Genomic DNA, 18,095 nt, shown 5'->3' with positions numbered 1-18,095 from the left:
TTTACATGACTTTTTAGACATTTAGGTAGTATCCCGTCAGGAGGCACGGCAGAGACCTTCCTGCCTGCCTGCCCTGCGCTTTGCGTGTGCTGTTTAAAAAGTGCACACAGCAGTGGTGTTGTGGCCTGGTTTTGCCTTACTAGGACAAGCCAACATGGAGTCATCGGCAGAAGCAGGAGGGTTTATTCTCCCACTTTAACTCCCACTTGCCTTTTCAAAAAAAAAAAAAAAACAACATCCCAGTTACAGCATGTTCCTGTTGCCTAGCAACCGGCCGGGTCTTGAGAGAGGAGAGAGGCGTCATAGATGTGTATGTATATCCATGGCTGGGCGCGAGAGCAAACACTCTCCACTGCCTCTCCCTCCTTCCCCTGTGAGCAGCTCACTCTCTCCACAACCTCACTGCCATGTAATGGAGCACAGTATTACACAGTGTGAGTCCTGCCTCTGCTGAACATCACCCAATGACACTGCACACAATGCTTCCAATCGTTCAGTACTCACACATTTGTCTAGTCGGTAAACACAGACAATCTTTATAGGAGCATAAAAATGACATAAGACATGATAAACTTCATGGTCTTTTATTTGAAAAAAAAAAATAAAGACTAGCATGTACAACTTGGAATGAATGTAAACTGAACTCAGACGAACATTTGTGAAGACTGGTGCGCTGACAGTCCTGACAGCATGCGCTGCGAACACAGTTCACCCCCCACTTATGCTCTTGTCTGAGTCGAGAAACAGAAGAAGAAAAAGAAAAGTGAAGGCCAGTGATTCTCTCTTGCAAGAAAAGAGGACAGACACTCCATCTCAGCGAAAAAAAAAGAAAAGAAAGAGAAAAAGAAAATTAGAAAGCTCACCGTAAGACTCTTTATGTCCCCCCTCCTTTAAAAAAGGGCAGGACGCACAACTACTAAGATGGCTGTCCAAATAACATAACAAAAACAAAAGAACATGCCAAACATTTGAAAATGTATTTTTTGTACATTGTTTTTTTTTTCCTCTTTTTTATCTAGCATACAGTTAAGTCCCATTCCACTTTAACGCTTGAGTTAGAACCTGGTATATTCTCTCATCTTAACAGGGTTCCTCTCCAAATACAAAAAAACTGTACCAAACCAACAAGAGGACAGCTTATAGTGGAATCAGCACGCTCTGGTAGCCCGGAGGAGGGATGGGGGAGGAGGGCGAGAGGGCAAGGGCGGGTTAGTGCTCCGGTCTCAAGCTGCATGCATGAAGAACAGAAAACAGAGAGAAAGAAGAGATGGCCAGCCCAGACATTTACCACTAGCAAATGGAACTGGAAGGAGTTCGCCAAATGCTTTTGCTTTAGTCTGAAGGTAGTAGTTACAGGGTTTGTTGTTATTATTTTTACTTGTTAAGTACTGATGCTAAACTGATCTCCGGGGGGAGGGGACAGGATCACTAACCATCATTTTCATGCAGATATTTTTTGTATATTTTTATATTTTACCGTGTGGACAGAAGGATATTTTATTTCAACATTCAATTATTTTCTATACAGAAACAGTATGAATAAATGAACATTTTTTTTCCAAGAGGTAAGTAAAACATTTTGATTTTTTTTTCCTTTTTTTTTTCTTCTAAGAGGGGACAGGACGGGGCGGGCAAGCTTCACTTTGCAGTCATCATCTGTACAAACTCTGCAGAGGGAGAGAGAGAGACAGAGAGACAGAGAGAGAGAGAGAGAGAGAGAGAGAGAGAGAGAGAGAGAGAACAGAGGACAAAAGACAAAAGACAATAAGGACATCACGTTTAAGGCTCTGGCACAGCCTGTTGCCAGTAAGAGCAGTCACCTGCTAAATTGTTAAATGCTTTATTAATTTTTTAATCAAGTTGAGCAGGTTCAGAACACATCCTAATTAGTGTCGCCTTTCCAAGCGGCTTCTGTGTTCATCTCATTAAACCCATTTGATTAAAAAGCTCTTGCGTTGTGCTTACAGTTGTGGATGGCGATGATGCGCAAATAAATAAATATAGAAGAGAAAGCTTTCATTGTCTGTGGAAGGCATATTCTGTCCCTGGTACAATGGGAGTGTAGAAGTAGGGCACTTTTCAGCCAAGACTTATGGACTGTTCATAATATATCAACAGCCTTCTACAAAATGAGCGCAGTCTATCGTGTAATGTGCCAAGAGACCAATCGTAGGGGGAGGGAGAAAGAGGGAGGCAGCCAGAAAGAAAGAGTGAAAAGGCTCCTGGCACACTGAAGATGATTCACAGGGATGGCTTTCTCCCATCTCTGTTTCAGCAAGCTCCATCTATAGCCCCTATCTAATAACTAATATTATGTGTGGCTGGCTTGTCTTACAGTTGCCCTCAGAGAAATACACAGCTTGGAAAATCGAGTGCTCTGGTCCCCCTGTTTAATAAAAGCTTACAGCATGTCCTAGAAACTAAAGCTATTTGTGCACCGTTACATTTTAGTATGCGCCTTCCTTATTTTACCTTCGTAGTTGACCTGTCCGTCTCCGTCAATGTCTGCTTCTCTGATCATCTCGTCCACCTCCTCGTCCGTTAGCTTCTCTCCCAGGTTCGTCATGACGTGACGGAGCTCTGCGGCGCTGATGTAGCCGTTTCCATCCTGGAAACAGGCAGCATGGCATCAAATGTGTGAAACATCCCAAAGGCAGTTTAGAACAATCCCACAGGCTGACTGGTTAATGAACAAGATGTGGAGGCAGGTGTTAAGCGAGCAGGAAGCCGGAAACTGATGACTTTTTAATTTATTAGGTAAACTTTACTCACGACTAGACTGTGCTGGCAAGGCTCACATTTTACTTATCTCATCTGTGAGTCATCATGCTTATTAAAAAAAATCCCCAGATGACCTGACCTCAAACAGAGGTTTAGCTTGCCAAGCACGGAAAGTTTCTCCCTCATTCCATTCTTAAAACCTTGACCTTATTTACCTTGTCAAATACCCGGAAAGCCTCGCGGATCTCCTCCTCGCTGTCTGTGTCCTTCATTTTTCTGGCCATCATGGTCAGGAACTCCGGGAAGTCAATGGTTCCATTACCTGGAATGGGTGATCAATGGGGCATATTTAATCAGCATGAACTGCAATTACTTAAAAGCACACTCAGATAGGCAAACACAATATAACTGAGCATTTAGCTGATGAAAAGCACCCGGCTGAAAATATTAATTTAGTCCTCCAGCCCTCGTTTTTTTTTCTCACATTCAGGGCAGTGATGGTGCAATTTGAGACATAAGTAATCTCAGAGGGGAACTATCATTTCATTTCAGTATACACCTTCCTTCCTGTGATAAACACAGCTACAGCATGCTGGGAGGAGGAGGGAGGAGTGAGGATGTATGTGTTTTCCTTCCTTCCTTAGGGAAGCCCTTAGAAGATGTTGCGTATCTTGTACACAACACAGCAGGATTGCAGAGGGTGGGGGGGACCCGTGGCCAGTCATCCATAATGTAGACATATAGTATACTGTGCAGCTTGGCCTTCAAGGAGCCTGATAAATCAAAGGCTCTGTCCCTGTCAGAAACCTTGGCTGGAGGAGAAGAGGAGGGGGGAGTGGGGGAGCTTCAAGTCCAGCTGCTCCATGCCCTCTTTCCACTTTCATCCATTTTTTAAACCCTCTGTCGCTTCAGTGCTGTTTGTGTGTTCTCCTGTTGTTCAAAGGAGTTCAGATGGAGGAATCAGCGGTTTGGTTTCTGGCAGTGCTGATGGCAGCTGCTGCGCGGGTGGCGTATGTATGCGTGCAACAGGATCAATATCCATGTTACTGTTGTCAAGACAGGATTACCAGGGGATCAGACCCTCTTGACAGGGGGAAGGATCTATGAGGAGCTCAGCGGCTCACCGAATGCAACCACAGGAGGGAGGATGGGAGGACTGGTAGCTGTGGTGTGGACTTAGTTTCATGGAGACCTGGAGATGTTCGGAGTGAATGCAACGGTGTGTTATAATTATAAACTGACAAAGAAAAAAAAAAGAGTTGAGGACTGAAATGAAGGTCAGAGACACCGAGGGCAAAGTACCAGAAGGATTAGTCCTAGGGTGGGAAGGATGGGGCGGGCGGGGATTGTACGCACATTAACCAATGACAGAGCACGCCTCAGAGAGCGAGATAGAGAGAGAATAAGCGAGAATGGATGTGTGTGTGTGTGTGTGTGTGTGTGTGTGTGTGTGTGTGTGTGTGTGTGTGTGTGTGTGTGTGGAAAGAAAAGGGATGCAGTAATGTGATGGGGCAGATGGTGATCTCATGGCCCGGGGTAACAATCTAAGGACCTGTTATCTAACACACAGAGACAGCCAGCAGCATCGAGGGAACACATGCTGCCACTGGGGGTTGGGAGAGAGGCTGAGGTGGGGAGGGTTGTCCCAGTCTTGGAGAAGAGAAGGACTGCAACTGGATAACCATCATTTGATGACTAAAGAAGCAAGGCAGCCCTCGAGTTATATCTGCTTAACTGCACCTCGAGCGCAGCTGCTTCAGTGCAAGGAAGCATGGAAGGATGAAGACAGGGAGGAAGTGAGAGAGAGAGAGAGAGAGTGAAAATGGTGGGAGGGAAAGAGAGAGAAACTATGGAGGGAGGGAGAGAGTGAGTGGGTGGTGGAGAGGAGATGGAGATGAGGGAGATGTGAAGAGGAGAGACTATAAGGAGTGAACCGAGTGGGAGATGGTGCGATTACACATAAGAGGTGCTGACGCAAACTATAGAAGGCTGAGGCATCTCTGTGTGTGGTCATCACTTTTTCCTGCATCATAAAGCCAACTTCCATCCCCGACATGAGGAAGAGGGGCAGGGTTGTGTAATGATGATGAGTGATGTGCTGGGATTACCGCTAATATTTTTATCATGCATTTATTACTACATAATGAAATGGTTTTATCCAGATGTGGTTTCCTTTTACATATTTGTCTGTCATGTGGCAGGAATACTGAAGCCCCTGAATCGTTTCGCGCGGGCGTGGTTAGCGTTCCTGATCCGTGTGGCTGTAAGATAAACATCAACATTTCCATTTGACACTGTGATTCACACTGTTCCTAAACTGCGGCTTGGATTTAACGATCAAATAACCAGAAGACTGTTTCTTTCCAACATCTCTCTGTCAAGTTAAAGCCTTCCGTCCTCTCTTCCATTCATTGGAATTCTTTGCCACAGCCTCCTTGTTTGGTAAAGAAAGCTGATTTTCAATGGGCCAGCTGACATCCCATGGCTGCCGATGTGGGTACTGGATGTGCAAAGCGCAGAGAGGCCTTATGTAACCACTTTTATTTTCCAGTACTAGCTTCATTGCTGTCTGACCTAGATTGCATCAGCCAAGGGAAGCAGAGGCAGAACAAGGGGATGTTAGTGGTGGTGTGTGTGCATGTGCGTGCTTGCTCTTGGGTGTAACTGTCGGGGAAGGGGGAGGGCACTGAGGATGGTGGGAGGACATTTCAATAAAGGAGCAGCCAAGCTGCGGTGCAATTGATTTCTCCTGATCAATGCGGTCCCATTTACAAAATCCTATAAGCTGACAGAGCAGCACTGGAGTAAAGGTCCCACTGACAGCTAACATCCTCGACACCGCTGCCCAAGGACAGCCGGCTTTGGAACTACGCGCCAACTTTTTGGACTCCTCTCACTTCTTCTGTCTCTATCACTCTGTTACAATAACTGCAGTGGAGGATAAAGACTCTGTGAAGCTCTGTCTGAATTGCGTTGCGCTGACACTGACTCATGTCTTTTGACACGTAGTCTGCGCCGCTCACCAGCACTGAGAGAACTTCTGCACATCCATTTCCCCGACATTGTCAACTATGATGGAGCCGAACACACAATGACTAAACTGCTGACACAGAGCGACACGTCATCTGAAAATAAATCTGGCTGGACAGTTGGCTTGGACAGTTGGTTAACAGTTGGTAGAAAAGGGAAGGGAGGTGGGCAACGACATGAGTGATGTGTTTCAAGATGGGGCAGTAATGGATGCTCTATTTAATCCTTTCTGCTTTTATGACAGAGGTCTTATCACTGATGTCATGCAACAAAACGCTTATGTGTGGTTTTATTCCTCATAAATGACTGCAATGCAACTGTCCCACCTTGTACTGAACTAAAAATGGAACAAAAGGTTATGTTTTTGCAGTTCAGGGTGGTGGCAGCAAATCGTTTCATTGATGTAAAAAAAAAAATGGGGTGAACAAGAACAGATGAGATAAACTGCTGATGGGAAAGAAAATGGCATCACCTTATTAACCTAAATATTAAAAACCCTCCCTCGTGCTTACGATGGTTTTTTGTAAAATGGGAGTGAAATTAACGACTTAACTGATGATTATCCACCTTTTAAATTCATCCCAGTAAATTAAGCCAGAAGTGGGTACATGTGGGACATGCCTGGATAGAAAATGATTCACGAAATAGATGCAAATCCCTGCTGTCTTTATAATATGACACATTTCTAGCACCCAGTGATGATTTAGTCCACTCTTCGGTTTAGGCTTTAGCAGAAATTATGACTGAGTATATGAGGTCATTACTTCTGATTCCAAAGTTCAAACCAATGAAGCTCTATTTCCTTATTTAGCACCTGTTATGATGTTAACAGAGAAGTTATTTATTACTGATACATTGTAATGACTAACTCCCAACTGTTAATGTTATGGGTGAATCGACTGTGTACTGACCGTCAGCGTCCACCTCATTGATCATGTCCTGCAGTTCGGCCTCTGTTGGGTTCTGGCCCAGCGACCTCATGACGGTGCCAAGCTCTTTGGTGGTGATGGTGCCATCGCCATCCTTGTCGAATAAGGAGAAAGCCTCCTTGAACTCTGTGGAGGTGAAATAGAGAGGTTACACTGCTGTTCCAGAAATGGCTTGTGTTAGGACGCTGCAGTCAGGTGAATCGATCACTTGTGGCTACAGGGCCTGTGTTAACTCAGTTCACACTCGTCTGTTGTAGATGTGCCGAGCTCTAAAAAACCACACGTCTGATCTTATCATACTGTGAAAAAAAGAAGAAATGAGGGCGATGCAGAACGCTGGAAGTTGAAAAACCAGCAGACACACTTCACTGTAAGAAGTTCATTGTTTGCACCAGTTTTATCTCTGTACGAGCAGGCTTCCAAACTACAGGCCATAAAGGCTCCTCATCTAAGGAAGTGCAGGCAATAGAGAGTTAGCCCTGGAGCCTTAGCACAAGCTAATTAGCCACGGAGGGAGTTTGACTGAGAAAAAAAAACTGTGAAGCCTCCAGTTTTAGAGGCCACATCATTTATTTATCGAGGATATCAAGGTGCCTCGGTGATGGAAGCGACTCATAAACTCGCCTGGAAAACTGTCTTTTTTTGCTGTGGCTCCATGAATCATAGTCCTGACTCATGACACGTGGTAAATGTGCCTTCCTCTCATTTCCCCGTTCATTTTGAGAAGCTAATGATCTACCAGGGGAGGGCGGGTGCCAAATCCTTCAATGTTCTGTTTCATTTCATGTTCTCTGTGAGTGACGTGGAAGCCACTAGAACAGCTAATGAGAGATATAGTGTTCCCTGTGTGTACTTTATTGAATAAAAACAGTATGGAATTGATCCAACAGGACATGTCCGCACATATGAAGAAAGGATAGGACTATGCAGGGAAGAAGAGAAAAAAAATGTTCCTACCTGCGATCTGCTCCTCTGTTAGTTGGTCAGCCTGTGGGCAGAAAGAAGAAACAAGGAGGGAGAGGGTTACAAACAAAGAAGTTACTCAACAAGGCGTTTATTCCAAGTCCCCGAAACTGTTTCGTCACTACATTCCTCATCGTCCCCACACACCAACCACCACACAGCTCAACACTGGCCACACTGTTCAGCCAGGATCTGCTCTCGGGACTGCCGATATTTACTAAAGACAATACCCCAAAAGAACTGCTAGCAGCCAGTGCGCTGCCAGTCTTCTACATCTCTTATCTAAATGTTATTTCCTTCTCCAAGCAGAATGACGGCGTGCTAAATTGATTCTGTCCGTGTAATAGTTTAATACCAATTGGAGTCCATCTTGACTCCGGTCTGACTTTGACTGCCACAATATGAATAGCAGATATCAGGCTTGGCTCAGACTGATAGCAGAGGCTTATCAAGATGTTTTTTAAAGGTTGTGTTTGTTTGACAGACTGCTACCACACAGAAAGCTCCACAAAGACGCCACGCAAAATTTAATTTCCAGCTGATGAGCGGCTCCATGGGTCTGACTCACACCGTTTTCAAATTAGTAGGCTGCACCATGGCGGTCCGAACGAGAGAGAGAGAGAGAGCACTGGGCAACAAGATAGTGTAATAAAATGGATGAAGTGCTGTTTCCAGACGGGGGAGAGAGAAAAAAGTGTTTAGGCGGGGTTGTTTGAGGACATATCAGCATGAGAGTGTTTTCCATGCTCATACCAACAGGAAAAAAGGCTTGCTGCGTTGGCATGGTTTGGTTCCCCTCACAGCCTGTTCCCTCCCTCCGCTAGCTGGGGCTCTCTAATGGCTGATAGTGACTCACACATGCTTTAAATGGTGAGCGAGCATCCACTGCCAGGCTTTCTACATCGACGGATCAGGCTTCTTTGTGACGGAGCCACTGATTTCAAACAAACACCCTCAGTAGTAAAGTGTGAATACAGAGCTTGTGGAGCACACAACACCCACTGATGCCCTCCTATTTTTTTTTATTATTATCATTATTGTTAACAGGCCACATTGACATCATTGTGCTTGGCAGCAACAAAGGAACACACGCAGACAAACATGAGCAGTCGCAGATGTGCACAGACACTCACAAACTAACATACATGCATGTGTACTCTTGGGCGCGCGCACACACACACACACACACACCTCTTAATGGCATTCTTCCTCAACACCAATACTTTCCATCCCCATGCTTCCTGTAAATTACTCAACTATGCCTCAAAGCGCATTCCTGCAGCCCATCGGTGTGTTTATGTGTTTGTCTAAGCAATCTTTAGCTACAGCTGAGGAAGTCTGAGCTTTGTCGTGCCCATGATAGGAGGCCAGCGGTATGTTGTTTTGCTTATCGAGCCAGTGAATCGAATTTGTTGCATAATAATGGCTGGATTCAGAGAGACTGGATTAGATTTGGCAGGCCACCACATGACAGGCTGCGAGCTGACCTTTTCACTCCTCCGAAACAAAAAGGCCTCTCCTTGGTGGCTCGAGTAGCGGCAGCCTCTGGATGGATTGATCCAGCCAGTGAGAGAGGTCGGTGGATATAACTCGAGCGGCGCTCATACGATTAGCTTCCATGATTCAATAACCTGCCCCGCAAACAACAACAGCGCTCGCTTTTCTCCTCCCTCCCTCCCTCCCTCCCTGCGACCTCTTCCTGTCTCCGTTCCCATCTGTGAGGATGGAAAATGTCAAGAGACAAAACAGCTCTGCAGATGCTAACATGCCACCCAGCTCGAACAATATTCTGTCTCATCTGTGTGCTTCCTGCTCATCTGTGTGTGTTTTTTTAAACTCGGGTTAACTTCTCACTCTTTTCTTGAGTCTCCTTTCTTATCTTCTCTTAGTCGCCCTCTTTGTCACACTGTGTGGTTTCTGCTGTCTCTTTCTGTTCCCCACTGTCGCACTAAGTAGACTGGGTGTGGGGTTGGAGACTCAGTGCTATGGATCCTCTCTTGGCTTAGGCCCAAGCTGTTGAGGCCTCATGGTGTTGCTGCACCACCAGGCTCACTACCGGCCCATCCCTTAATTTTCTCCTTTGTTCTTCTCCTTTCCCTGGCACTTGAACTTCAGCCAGTACCTCCTCCTCCTCCAGACCTTGACCCTCTGCGTGTCCCTTTTCCTCTCTCTATATGCGACACAGTGTTCAGAGGAAACTCCCTGTGATTCACCATCCACAGTGTCTTATGGACAGGGCTGCTCACTGCCAGGCTTCCAGTCTTAATAACAGCTTGTAGAGGGATAGGAGTGTGTGAGTGTTTGAGAAAGGTGGTGGTGGTGGTGGGGGGTTCTTCTGGCAGTGGCAGTGACGCTGGCATGAGTGGGTCAACCACTCCTGCTGTTGCCCGGGCAGCCGGCCCCAGCAATGCGCTCCAAACAGGACTGTGAGAGACAGGAGGCTGTTCACAGGGCCAGCGAGGAATATCTTTCGCTCTCACTCGATGTCATATCACCCTTGTACAAACATACTGCATCGCTGCCTGTCCACACCAGATTTCATTTGATACGGGCAAAATTAAAATGGTGTCAAAGAAGGCCGACAGTCATCTTGTCCTTTTTTTTTTTTTTAATAAACGCTGCACGCACTTTAGGAATCGCTGATCTGACGCTGAGAGGTGCCCAAACAATCCGTGTGTAAATTAATCAAGCGATAGGTGCGCAAGCAGCTGTCACTCTGTCAGATGGGTGTGACACACGCACACGCACACACACACACACTCTTCCATTCACCCTAACACAAGCACAAACACAAAGAGTCAGTGTGACACACGCTCTCTTTCTATAGGGCCACAGAGCGCCTGAACGCCTCTTCTCTTTGAGTTCGGACAAAAGACAGTGAGGCCTCTGGGCCGGGCTGTGTCTAGAGGGGAGGAGGTGGAGGGAGGGAGAGAGAGAGAGAGGGTGTAAACAACACCAAGCATGCCTTCACCCTGTGGAGCGGACAGGGCCGGTCCACCATATGGCCAAGGTGGTGGTAGGTGGCTGGGCACTCCTCCGCCCCACAGAGAGCACTTTATCGCTCCTAGACACGGGGAACATGGGACATGGCTAGGTGTTGCCGCCAAAGCATATAAATTATGCATCACAGCGGATCGGATGTCCTTCAAGTTACTAAACATGCATCAGCAAACAAGAGCGTAACAGGAACAGGATAGGGCCTTAGCATGGTCCGACTACTTATTCGATACTTCCACCTCAATGGGGGAGGCTGTTTCCACTTCAGTGGGCGTATTGATGCAGACAAGGGGCTTACGCCTGTGGATTTAACTTTTCAGAGACGCTGATACGCAGGCTAACTCCATAACAATTCCAGTTTACACTCCAATTACCGCGATGCAACGTGAAACTGCATTGCAGCTCGATACCATATATGGGATATTTGATCGCGGCATAGGGGAGTGGGAAGAGGTCTACAGCTTCTTGACTCCCTCCGGCCATTAATGATCTATCAAGCTTGATAATCAATGGATTAGCTTCAAGGCCTCTTTTCCACATGCAGATCATTTCCACTCGGTAACTTCTCCTTCCTCATGTGTGACGTAGCCCACAGAGAGAGAGAGAGAGGGGGGCGGGGAGGGGGGGGGCTCTGTTTTATTAGCTGGTTGCAGATGTCTCCAACATCTGGTCAGATTGGTTAGGATGGTGTGGTAATGTGGATGTTTTGCAAGTCACCGAGGCCCGAGTTTGGTGTTGTTGCTACATAAAAAAAATGCACACAAGTCCTGTAATATTGATATTTCACAACATTTGTCGTGGACTGAACTTCATAGCTGTTGATGTTTTGTGGTGACCAGTGGCAGGCAGAGCTTCTGGGACCAACTCACATGGGCACCACGTTTGCATAACATCGAAAAAATTTGCAAAGAGGCAACCAAATCAGCCGACATAACACAAATAGATAACACAGCCTAAGATAAACCTTCAGGGCCTGCAGTAAAGGCGGAACTACGTCTCATGACGTTTTTTTTTTTTTTTTTTTTATTTATTTGTTTTTTTTTTTTTTTTTTTTAAATATACAGCCTATGTAGCTATAACCTCATAATTATAAAACATGGTCTGTTTCCGTTGCGGAACACTGACGAGATACAGTAGTCGCCGTCCCCCCTCCATCATGGCTCGGCTCCTCGAGCAGGCAAGATGGTGCAACACAGAAAAAGGGGAAGCCGGACGGAGCCAGCTCCCGACGAGAGGAGCGTCGGTTCGCGGGGCTCACACCGTGTTCAAACCAGTCACATTAAAACACGCATACCCACCTCATGTACGCTGTATTAAAACACGTCTTCAAACATCTCGGCTCCGTTAGAAAAATGTCTCCTGTCAGTCTACTAACGGTAAGCAGGCTTCCCAACACGCCTGCGCTTCCTAAGGCGGATTGTAAAATCCACCCTAATACATTTATGGCTGCAGAATTATGCTGTAATGACTCAGAATAGCTTGCTAGTTATTACGATACCACTAAATCTAGTCCAGGAATTAATTCGAGCTGCACCGTGCAGCCGTGAAGCAGCTACTTGACCCGATATAGCCGAATAGCCAATAACGCCGTATGAATTGCGCAGTTATGGGGAAAGACGGTCCCGTTTTTTTTGAAGGTGTATCATTTCAGACATAGAAAAACACACATATGGACAAATACAGAGCATAATTAAGCTTCACATTATCCCGTGCTATAGCGAAAACATATTAAATAAAGCTTTACGGGCGTTTTCCGTCTCCTCTACGCATATAACAGCCCGTAAGAGGAATCAATGAGTGAACAGCAAACAGCCATCACTAACGGAAAAGCCTTAAGCTACACCCCGGTTTACACTTGTAGTAAGCAGGCTGCCTTACAATTTAAAAAGCATTTCCCCGACTACACAGAATGAATGACATTACGTACCATGTCGGACGGGTTGTGTGCTTGTTGGTCTGTGGAGGCAGACTAGGAGTGTGGTCGTTCCTTAGATGGAGTTCCACTGGCGGAGTGTGTATATTGGCCGTGGCCAGAATGGGGATTGCCTTGTGTATCCCTCCGCCACACTAGCACTGATCACTCACTTCCTTATTTCAATCCAGGGCTGCTGCAGCAGCACAGGCCTCCTCCAGCAGAAGACATGCCAATCACCGGGGCTGAAACGCCTGCAGTGCATGGAGGGCATCCTTTTACTTCTATTAAAGTGCAGTTCATTATTGCATCATTGCAGGATACTGTTTTCAAGATAGGTACATTAAGCCTGTGTAATTACATCACTGGATACATAAACACATAGTACATCCTCAACAGTGTGACATGTTGCCATGTTTGGCTTATTGAATCTTTAGGAAACACTGAGATGGAGGTTTGCTCTATGTAATGTAACCAAATGTCAAGCCATGTTCATCCACACTTTTTTTTTATGTGTTTCACTGTTTTGTGTACGATATGCTGGTTACTAACCAACAAGAACTAATATTTTATCCTGTTTGTTTAGTAGGCCCCTTGAGAGCTTTTAGGCCAAGTTAGACAAAGTGGCAATAAAACAGCAATTTAAAGTTAAGCCCAAATAGTTATGGAGGCATTATAGTTTACATAAAGACTGTAATGGACTTTAAGTAGGCAAAAAAACTCAAGCTGTGCTGAGCCATTGTCGTCCTTAACATTTTCAGTGTCTTAGCCAAGAAGAATATAGTCCTTATATAAATATTAAGAGTGCACAACTTGTTTTTCTGACTTTTAATTTAGTGTCACTCGTCTTTCTGTGAATTTTTAATGATCATCATGCCATTATGATACAAGGATAGTTTCTATGAAGACAAAAAAAATGAACGTGCAAAAGTTATTAATAGATAGATAGATAGATAGATAGATAGATAGATAGATAGATAGATAGATAGATAGACTTTATTTATCCCAAACTGGGAAATTACAGCATGCAACAAAAGGTGAGAATTTAGCAAAATAACTATATAATCACAAACATAACCCAGAGACATAACAAGCCCATATTTAAGTCTAACATTATAAATGGATCCACAAAAGACCTGTTTATTCATTTATTTGTAACCGTTTTGCCAAATGGTGCAATTTTAAACGCCATAATCAAACTTATAGCTTTGAAATAAAAGGCAGACTGTGCCTTTAAACCGGAGCGGCTCATTGTGAGACCTTTTCACTGAGAATATCTGATGATGAACTTTACATAAAACGTATAAAAGCCCAAATGGTGCATTATAAATCTACCATCTGTACATCTGGCTTGTCACTACGCCAGAAAGGGAGTTAGATCCTAGCCAACACGGGGCACTAGTTTGCAGCCGCGGAAGGATACCTCTAGTGTAGGAAGCGGCCTGGTTGACACTGGAGAATTTGCTGTGCCGGTGTGTGATGGCGTTTCTGATTGGCCGCTGCAGACCTGCAATATTATACTCCATGTGTCGGCCGCATCGATTGGCTACACGGGACCTGCATTGCACCAGGCAGTGGCACTTGATGGAAATATAATAAATATAAATACAGGAAACTTAAAAACCAACGCACCTTTTAGCACCGCGTCTCCTCTGCTTTATTAATGTCTATAATTATTAACATTTATTTGGCGGGGACGGAGGGAAAATGCGACAGCTTTTCATTGGAGCGGGGTAAATGTTTGATAGGCTCGATATGGGAAGTGCGCAGACTTACTATTGGCTACTACAAAGTCTGGTAGGCCTACGTGAAATTAACAGTGAAGCATGGCAGGCTTGTTTCCTACTTATTTCAGCGGCACACAGTGCAGTAATGGCGGGTTGTAGTTCATGTGGAGTAAAACGAGCCGCTTGTGTGGTTTAGTCAAGCTAACACATGTCTGCCTCCGGAATGTAACACAGCAAACTTAAGGTGGAATGACGACGCAGAATCTGGCAAAGCAGATAGTATCCCTGCGTGGTCATAAACACACACACACACACACACACACGTCCTCCGGTCTGTGAAGTGTACCTGACAGAAGCACCACCCTGTGGACAAAGTGTGGACATCATGAACGGTTACTGAGGGAGGAAGAGATGCCACACACTTGATAAAAGACACAAGATATCTTATCTGGATGCGAGGGCCTTAAACATGGGCACAGGGTAGTCTTAAATTCACTGAAATGTGACAGGAGTTTGGTGGGTTGCTGAAATGTTTGTCTCTACTGATTCTGAACACAGTGATACGACCTAACAGTGTGTTTTACACACACATGAACACCTCTAACACTTTTGTTTCCATCACTGTCCTCAACACTGAACCTTGACAAGTGATAGTGGATCATAAGGGAACTCACGCAACCCAAAAACAATCCTACAAATGGTACATGGCGACCATTTATCAATAAATCCTTGAACACCATGACTTTTAGAAACTGTTGTTATGCTTATAAAGAGTTTATATGGAATACAATGGAGAAGTTCATTGTTCCTTATTGTATTTGTATGCATGTACATCACCAATCACCAACTCGTTTTTCCTGTCGACTTAAGGAAGTGTGGCTGTTGCCGTGGTTGCAGCTGATGTGGATCCAAACAAACACTTTTAAAAAAGTGTTTGTTTGCATATTTGTTTCCATGAAAAGTCATTTAAACATCTCCATTTACATTTTTAGCACAGCGGAGCAAATCTCCACAGTTCAGCCAGAGTCCAGGCTGTTTGCAGTCCTCTCATCAGGTCAACTAACTCCAACTCAAGTTGGAGCTATTTCGTGTGTTAATCTTCCGGAACTAATCGAGACTTTCTTACTTAATTTGTTCAGCGTTTTGCCCTGTTTAACAGGAGAAATCACTATTACGTAAGCAGATGTACATTTTCCTTGACGCTTTTTGCGCCTCCCCCGGCCTCCACCTCACTCACAAGAGCACTAACACACATTTCTTCCTTCTTGGCAGTCATGGGCATTAACAATCTACCCAGTTTAACCAGTCACACACAGAGGTGAGGGTTACATGTTTCTATAGACAACATTTCTTTGGCTGTTGGCAAACATTCAACTCACTCACTTTTAAATGTCTTGTTGCCCTTTAAAGAAGCCGCATAAAACCGGGCCTGAGGTATCTGGTTTGAATTAGTCAGCACTCACACAGTTTGAGCCTATCAGTATGAAGTATACTAATGATTGTTGTAGAATTTGCAAGGCAAATAACACTTTATAAGACGTTTATCCTAAGCTGACCTCTGCCATGTGTCCACCGAATACAAATAAAAAAGCAACTTAAGCTAGATAAATACATCTAAAGAAGCTGCATGTCATTTTTAATATGAATAATAATTTTCTTATAGTGTGTTTGGGAACATAACTTAACAAAAAAACAGGGCTATTATCTAGAGCACAATCTGTACACACCGTGAATGAACAATAATTTGGATGTGACATTTCAGAGAATGCCAACGCCATGATCAGTCCTGCCGTATCATCCCCTACACCCCCTTACCCATCAGTATCTGTGTGCTCACGGGGGCGGTTTAGAAATACCCAACCCGGAGTTTGCCTTGAGCTGACAGGGCAAATGCCTCATTAGAACGCACACCCCTCTTCTTGTATCACTCCCAGCCTCTCTGGCCCAACACGCCACGCTTGATTTAAAAGGTTTTTTTTTTCTTCTTCTTCTTCTTCTTCTTTTTCTTCCATTTGCTGAATGTGCTGCGATGTATGAGCTGCGGTTGAAATGCGTGACTGATTTAATAAGGAGAGAGTGTTTCTGAGGAGGGGGCTGCAGCAGTAGCTCCCTTCTCGCTCGAGCCCAGAGATGGCCCTGTAAAGTGGTTTGATGCCTGCTGCACGGGGCCACTTTCTGCTGAGCACTGAGTTACACATGGCTCCACATCAAGAGGAATTAAATCAACGCTGCTGTTCGCCGCATGTCAAGACTGCAGCAAAGGGGCAGCTTAGCTGGATTTACTTAACCGTGCTGTAATAACGTAAAGGCTGGCTTGAATAGAGGGACAGCTAAATCCAAAGCACAGGCTGCACTCGTCACAGAGAGGCGACAAATTAAAAGGGAAAACTTGAATAAATGAGTGGAGGAAACGGAACAAATGCAGATGCTTCCACACAGGTGCACCGCATGGCACAGTTAACCAATTAACATCCAGTAGAGCTCAGTGGTGTGTATAAAAACACAGAGCAAGGCCCAGTTGATTCTGATTCTGTATGAAGATGCCAAGAGGAAAAGTGACTTTGAAAGAGGGTTCATTGTTGGGGCACGGATGACAGGAGCCTCAGTCCAATAGAAACAGTGACTAAAGTCTGCATTTAGACCTATGGGAAAGACATCAGTAAGCATGGTTGTCACACATCTGATGAGCGTGATGCTGGTGCAATAGTGTGATTCGTGAGGAAAAACAGAGGTGCAGCTCTTCCTCAGGTGACTGAGAGACAGTCCAGACAATTACATGCGTGTGTAAACCCCTCATTACAAACATGAAAGCACATTTGTGAGATCAGTGGCAAAGAAAATCAGCACTGGTCTGTATATGGTGAGATATATAGTCAGATGTTACAGCACAGGTCCAAATGGTTGAACCCTACAATGAGCTTCATGTCTCTGTTATGCTGGGTTGTTTTGGGTCCACTTGTCCACTTTGAGGCTGTACCTCATGATGAAACATTTCTATCCTGATGGGAATTGTCTGGTCCAGGATGACTTCTATCCATAGGGCACATGGGGGTCACTGATTGATGTGAATCATATGCTACAGCCTTCAACCCTATTGAACATCTCCTGGGAGATTTTGGACAGATGGTGCTCTTCACCAACATCAAAACACCACCTGAGGGTTTGACTCTTGGAATAATGGTGTTCATCCCTCCAGAAGACCAGAGATCAATGCTCCTTTAATGACCAAACACTTGTTGGTTTTTCCCTTTCCTGTATCGATCATCATGCAGAAACAACAACTATTGCTAGGGAACAGTCCCTTAACACTTAAGAGGGAAATAAAATGCTAGTCTGGGTGTTTGATCTCTCTCCCTCTTTGTTACGCCAAGGTTTAATTATGTACATCTGCACTGAGTGTGTGTGGGAGTGTTTGCACATTACTGTTTTTCAGAAGGCCACCTGTTTTTTTTCTTGCTGTGACAAGACTTTTTTTTTTTTTTTTTTAAAGGAGGAGATGGTAATTTCCTTCAGGCGTCTTTCATGTCTCCGGGGTTGAAGTAACAGGTATATCAGCCTGAGGAAGTATGCAAGGACACAAGAAAGCAAAAACAAACAATCAAACATGACTTTGCATATTGATACGCTTGATTCTGTTTGTGACACCAAGGACGACGACACAGAGGCTGAACTAATTGAATAATTCATGTGATTAATTATCTCTGATATTACAGCATGGTGATGAACTCAATATACAGGAAAGTAGATGCTCCGTATGTACAAACAAAATTTGGTGCAAATAAAGAGGATAAAACAAATGACTGACACTCCGACCAC

The 18,095-nt window shown here is 44.8% G+C and overlaps 1 protein-coding gene across 1 annotated transcript; it reads right to left on the bottom strand.

Moving 5' to 3' along the window:
• Window positions 1–568: 568 nt before the first annotated feature.
• LOC104931207 (calmodulin) lies at window positions 569–12,719 on the bottom strand. Its single transcript, XM_027283892.1, has 6 exons — window positions 12,568–12,719; window positions 7,638–7,668; window positions 6,663–6,806; window positions 2,937–3,043; window positions 2,473–2,608; window positions 569–1,667 (listed from the first exon to the last, which is right to left on the bottom strand). Exons 1-6 carry the CDS (start codon window positions 12,568–12,570, stop codon window positions 1,639–1,641), a joined length of 450 nt encoding a protein of 149 aa, XP_027139693.1. The 5' UTR covers window positions 12,571–12,719; the 3' UTR covers window positions 569–1,638.
• Between the last annotated feature and the right edge of the window lie 5,376 nt (window positions 12,720–18,095).

The sequence above is a fragment of the Larimichthys crocea genome, chromosome XI (assembly GCF_000972845.2).
Source record: "Larimichthys crocea isolate SSNF chromosome XI, L_crocea_2.0, whole genome shotgun sequence".
NCBI classification, from domain to species: domain Eukaryota; kingdom Metazoa; phylum Chordata; class Actinopteri; family Sciaenidae; genus Larimichthys; species Larimichthys crocea.
The sequence above is the reverse complement of the archived record's forward strand: the minus strand, read 5'-3'. Positions and strand labels throughout refer to the sequence as shown.

Bases quoted from the DNA above. Each gene is read 5' to 3' on its own strand.
- LOC104931207 (XM_027283892.1), bottom strand. The intron at 3,044-6,662 runs GTCAGTACACAG...CACCCATTCCAG, and splicing joins CAATGAGGTGGACGCTGACG to GTAATGGAACCATTGACTTC. The intron at 1,668-2,472 runs GTAAAATAAGGA...CTCCCTCTGCAG, and splicing joins CGGACAGGTCAACTACGAAG to AGTTTGTACAGATGATGACT.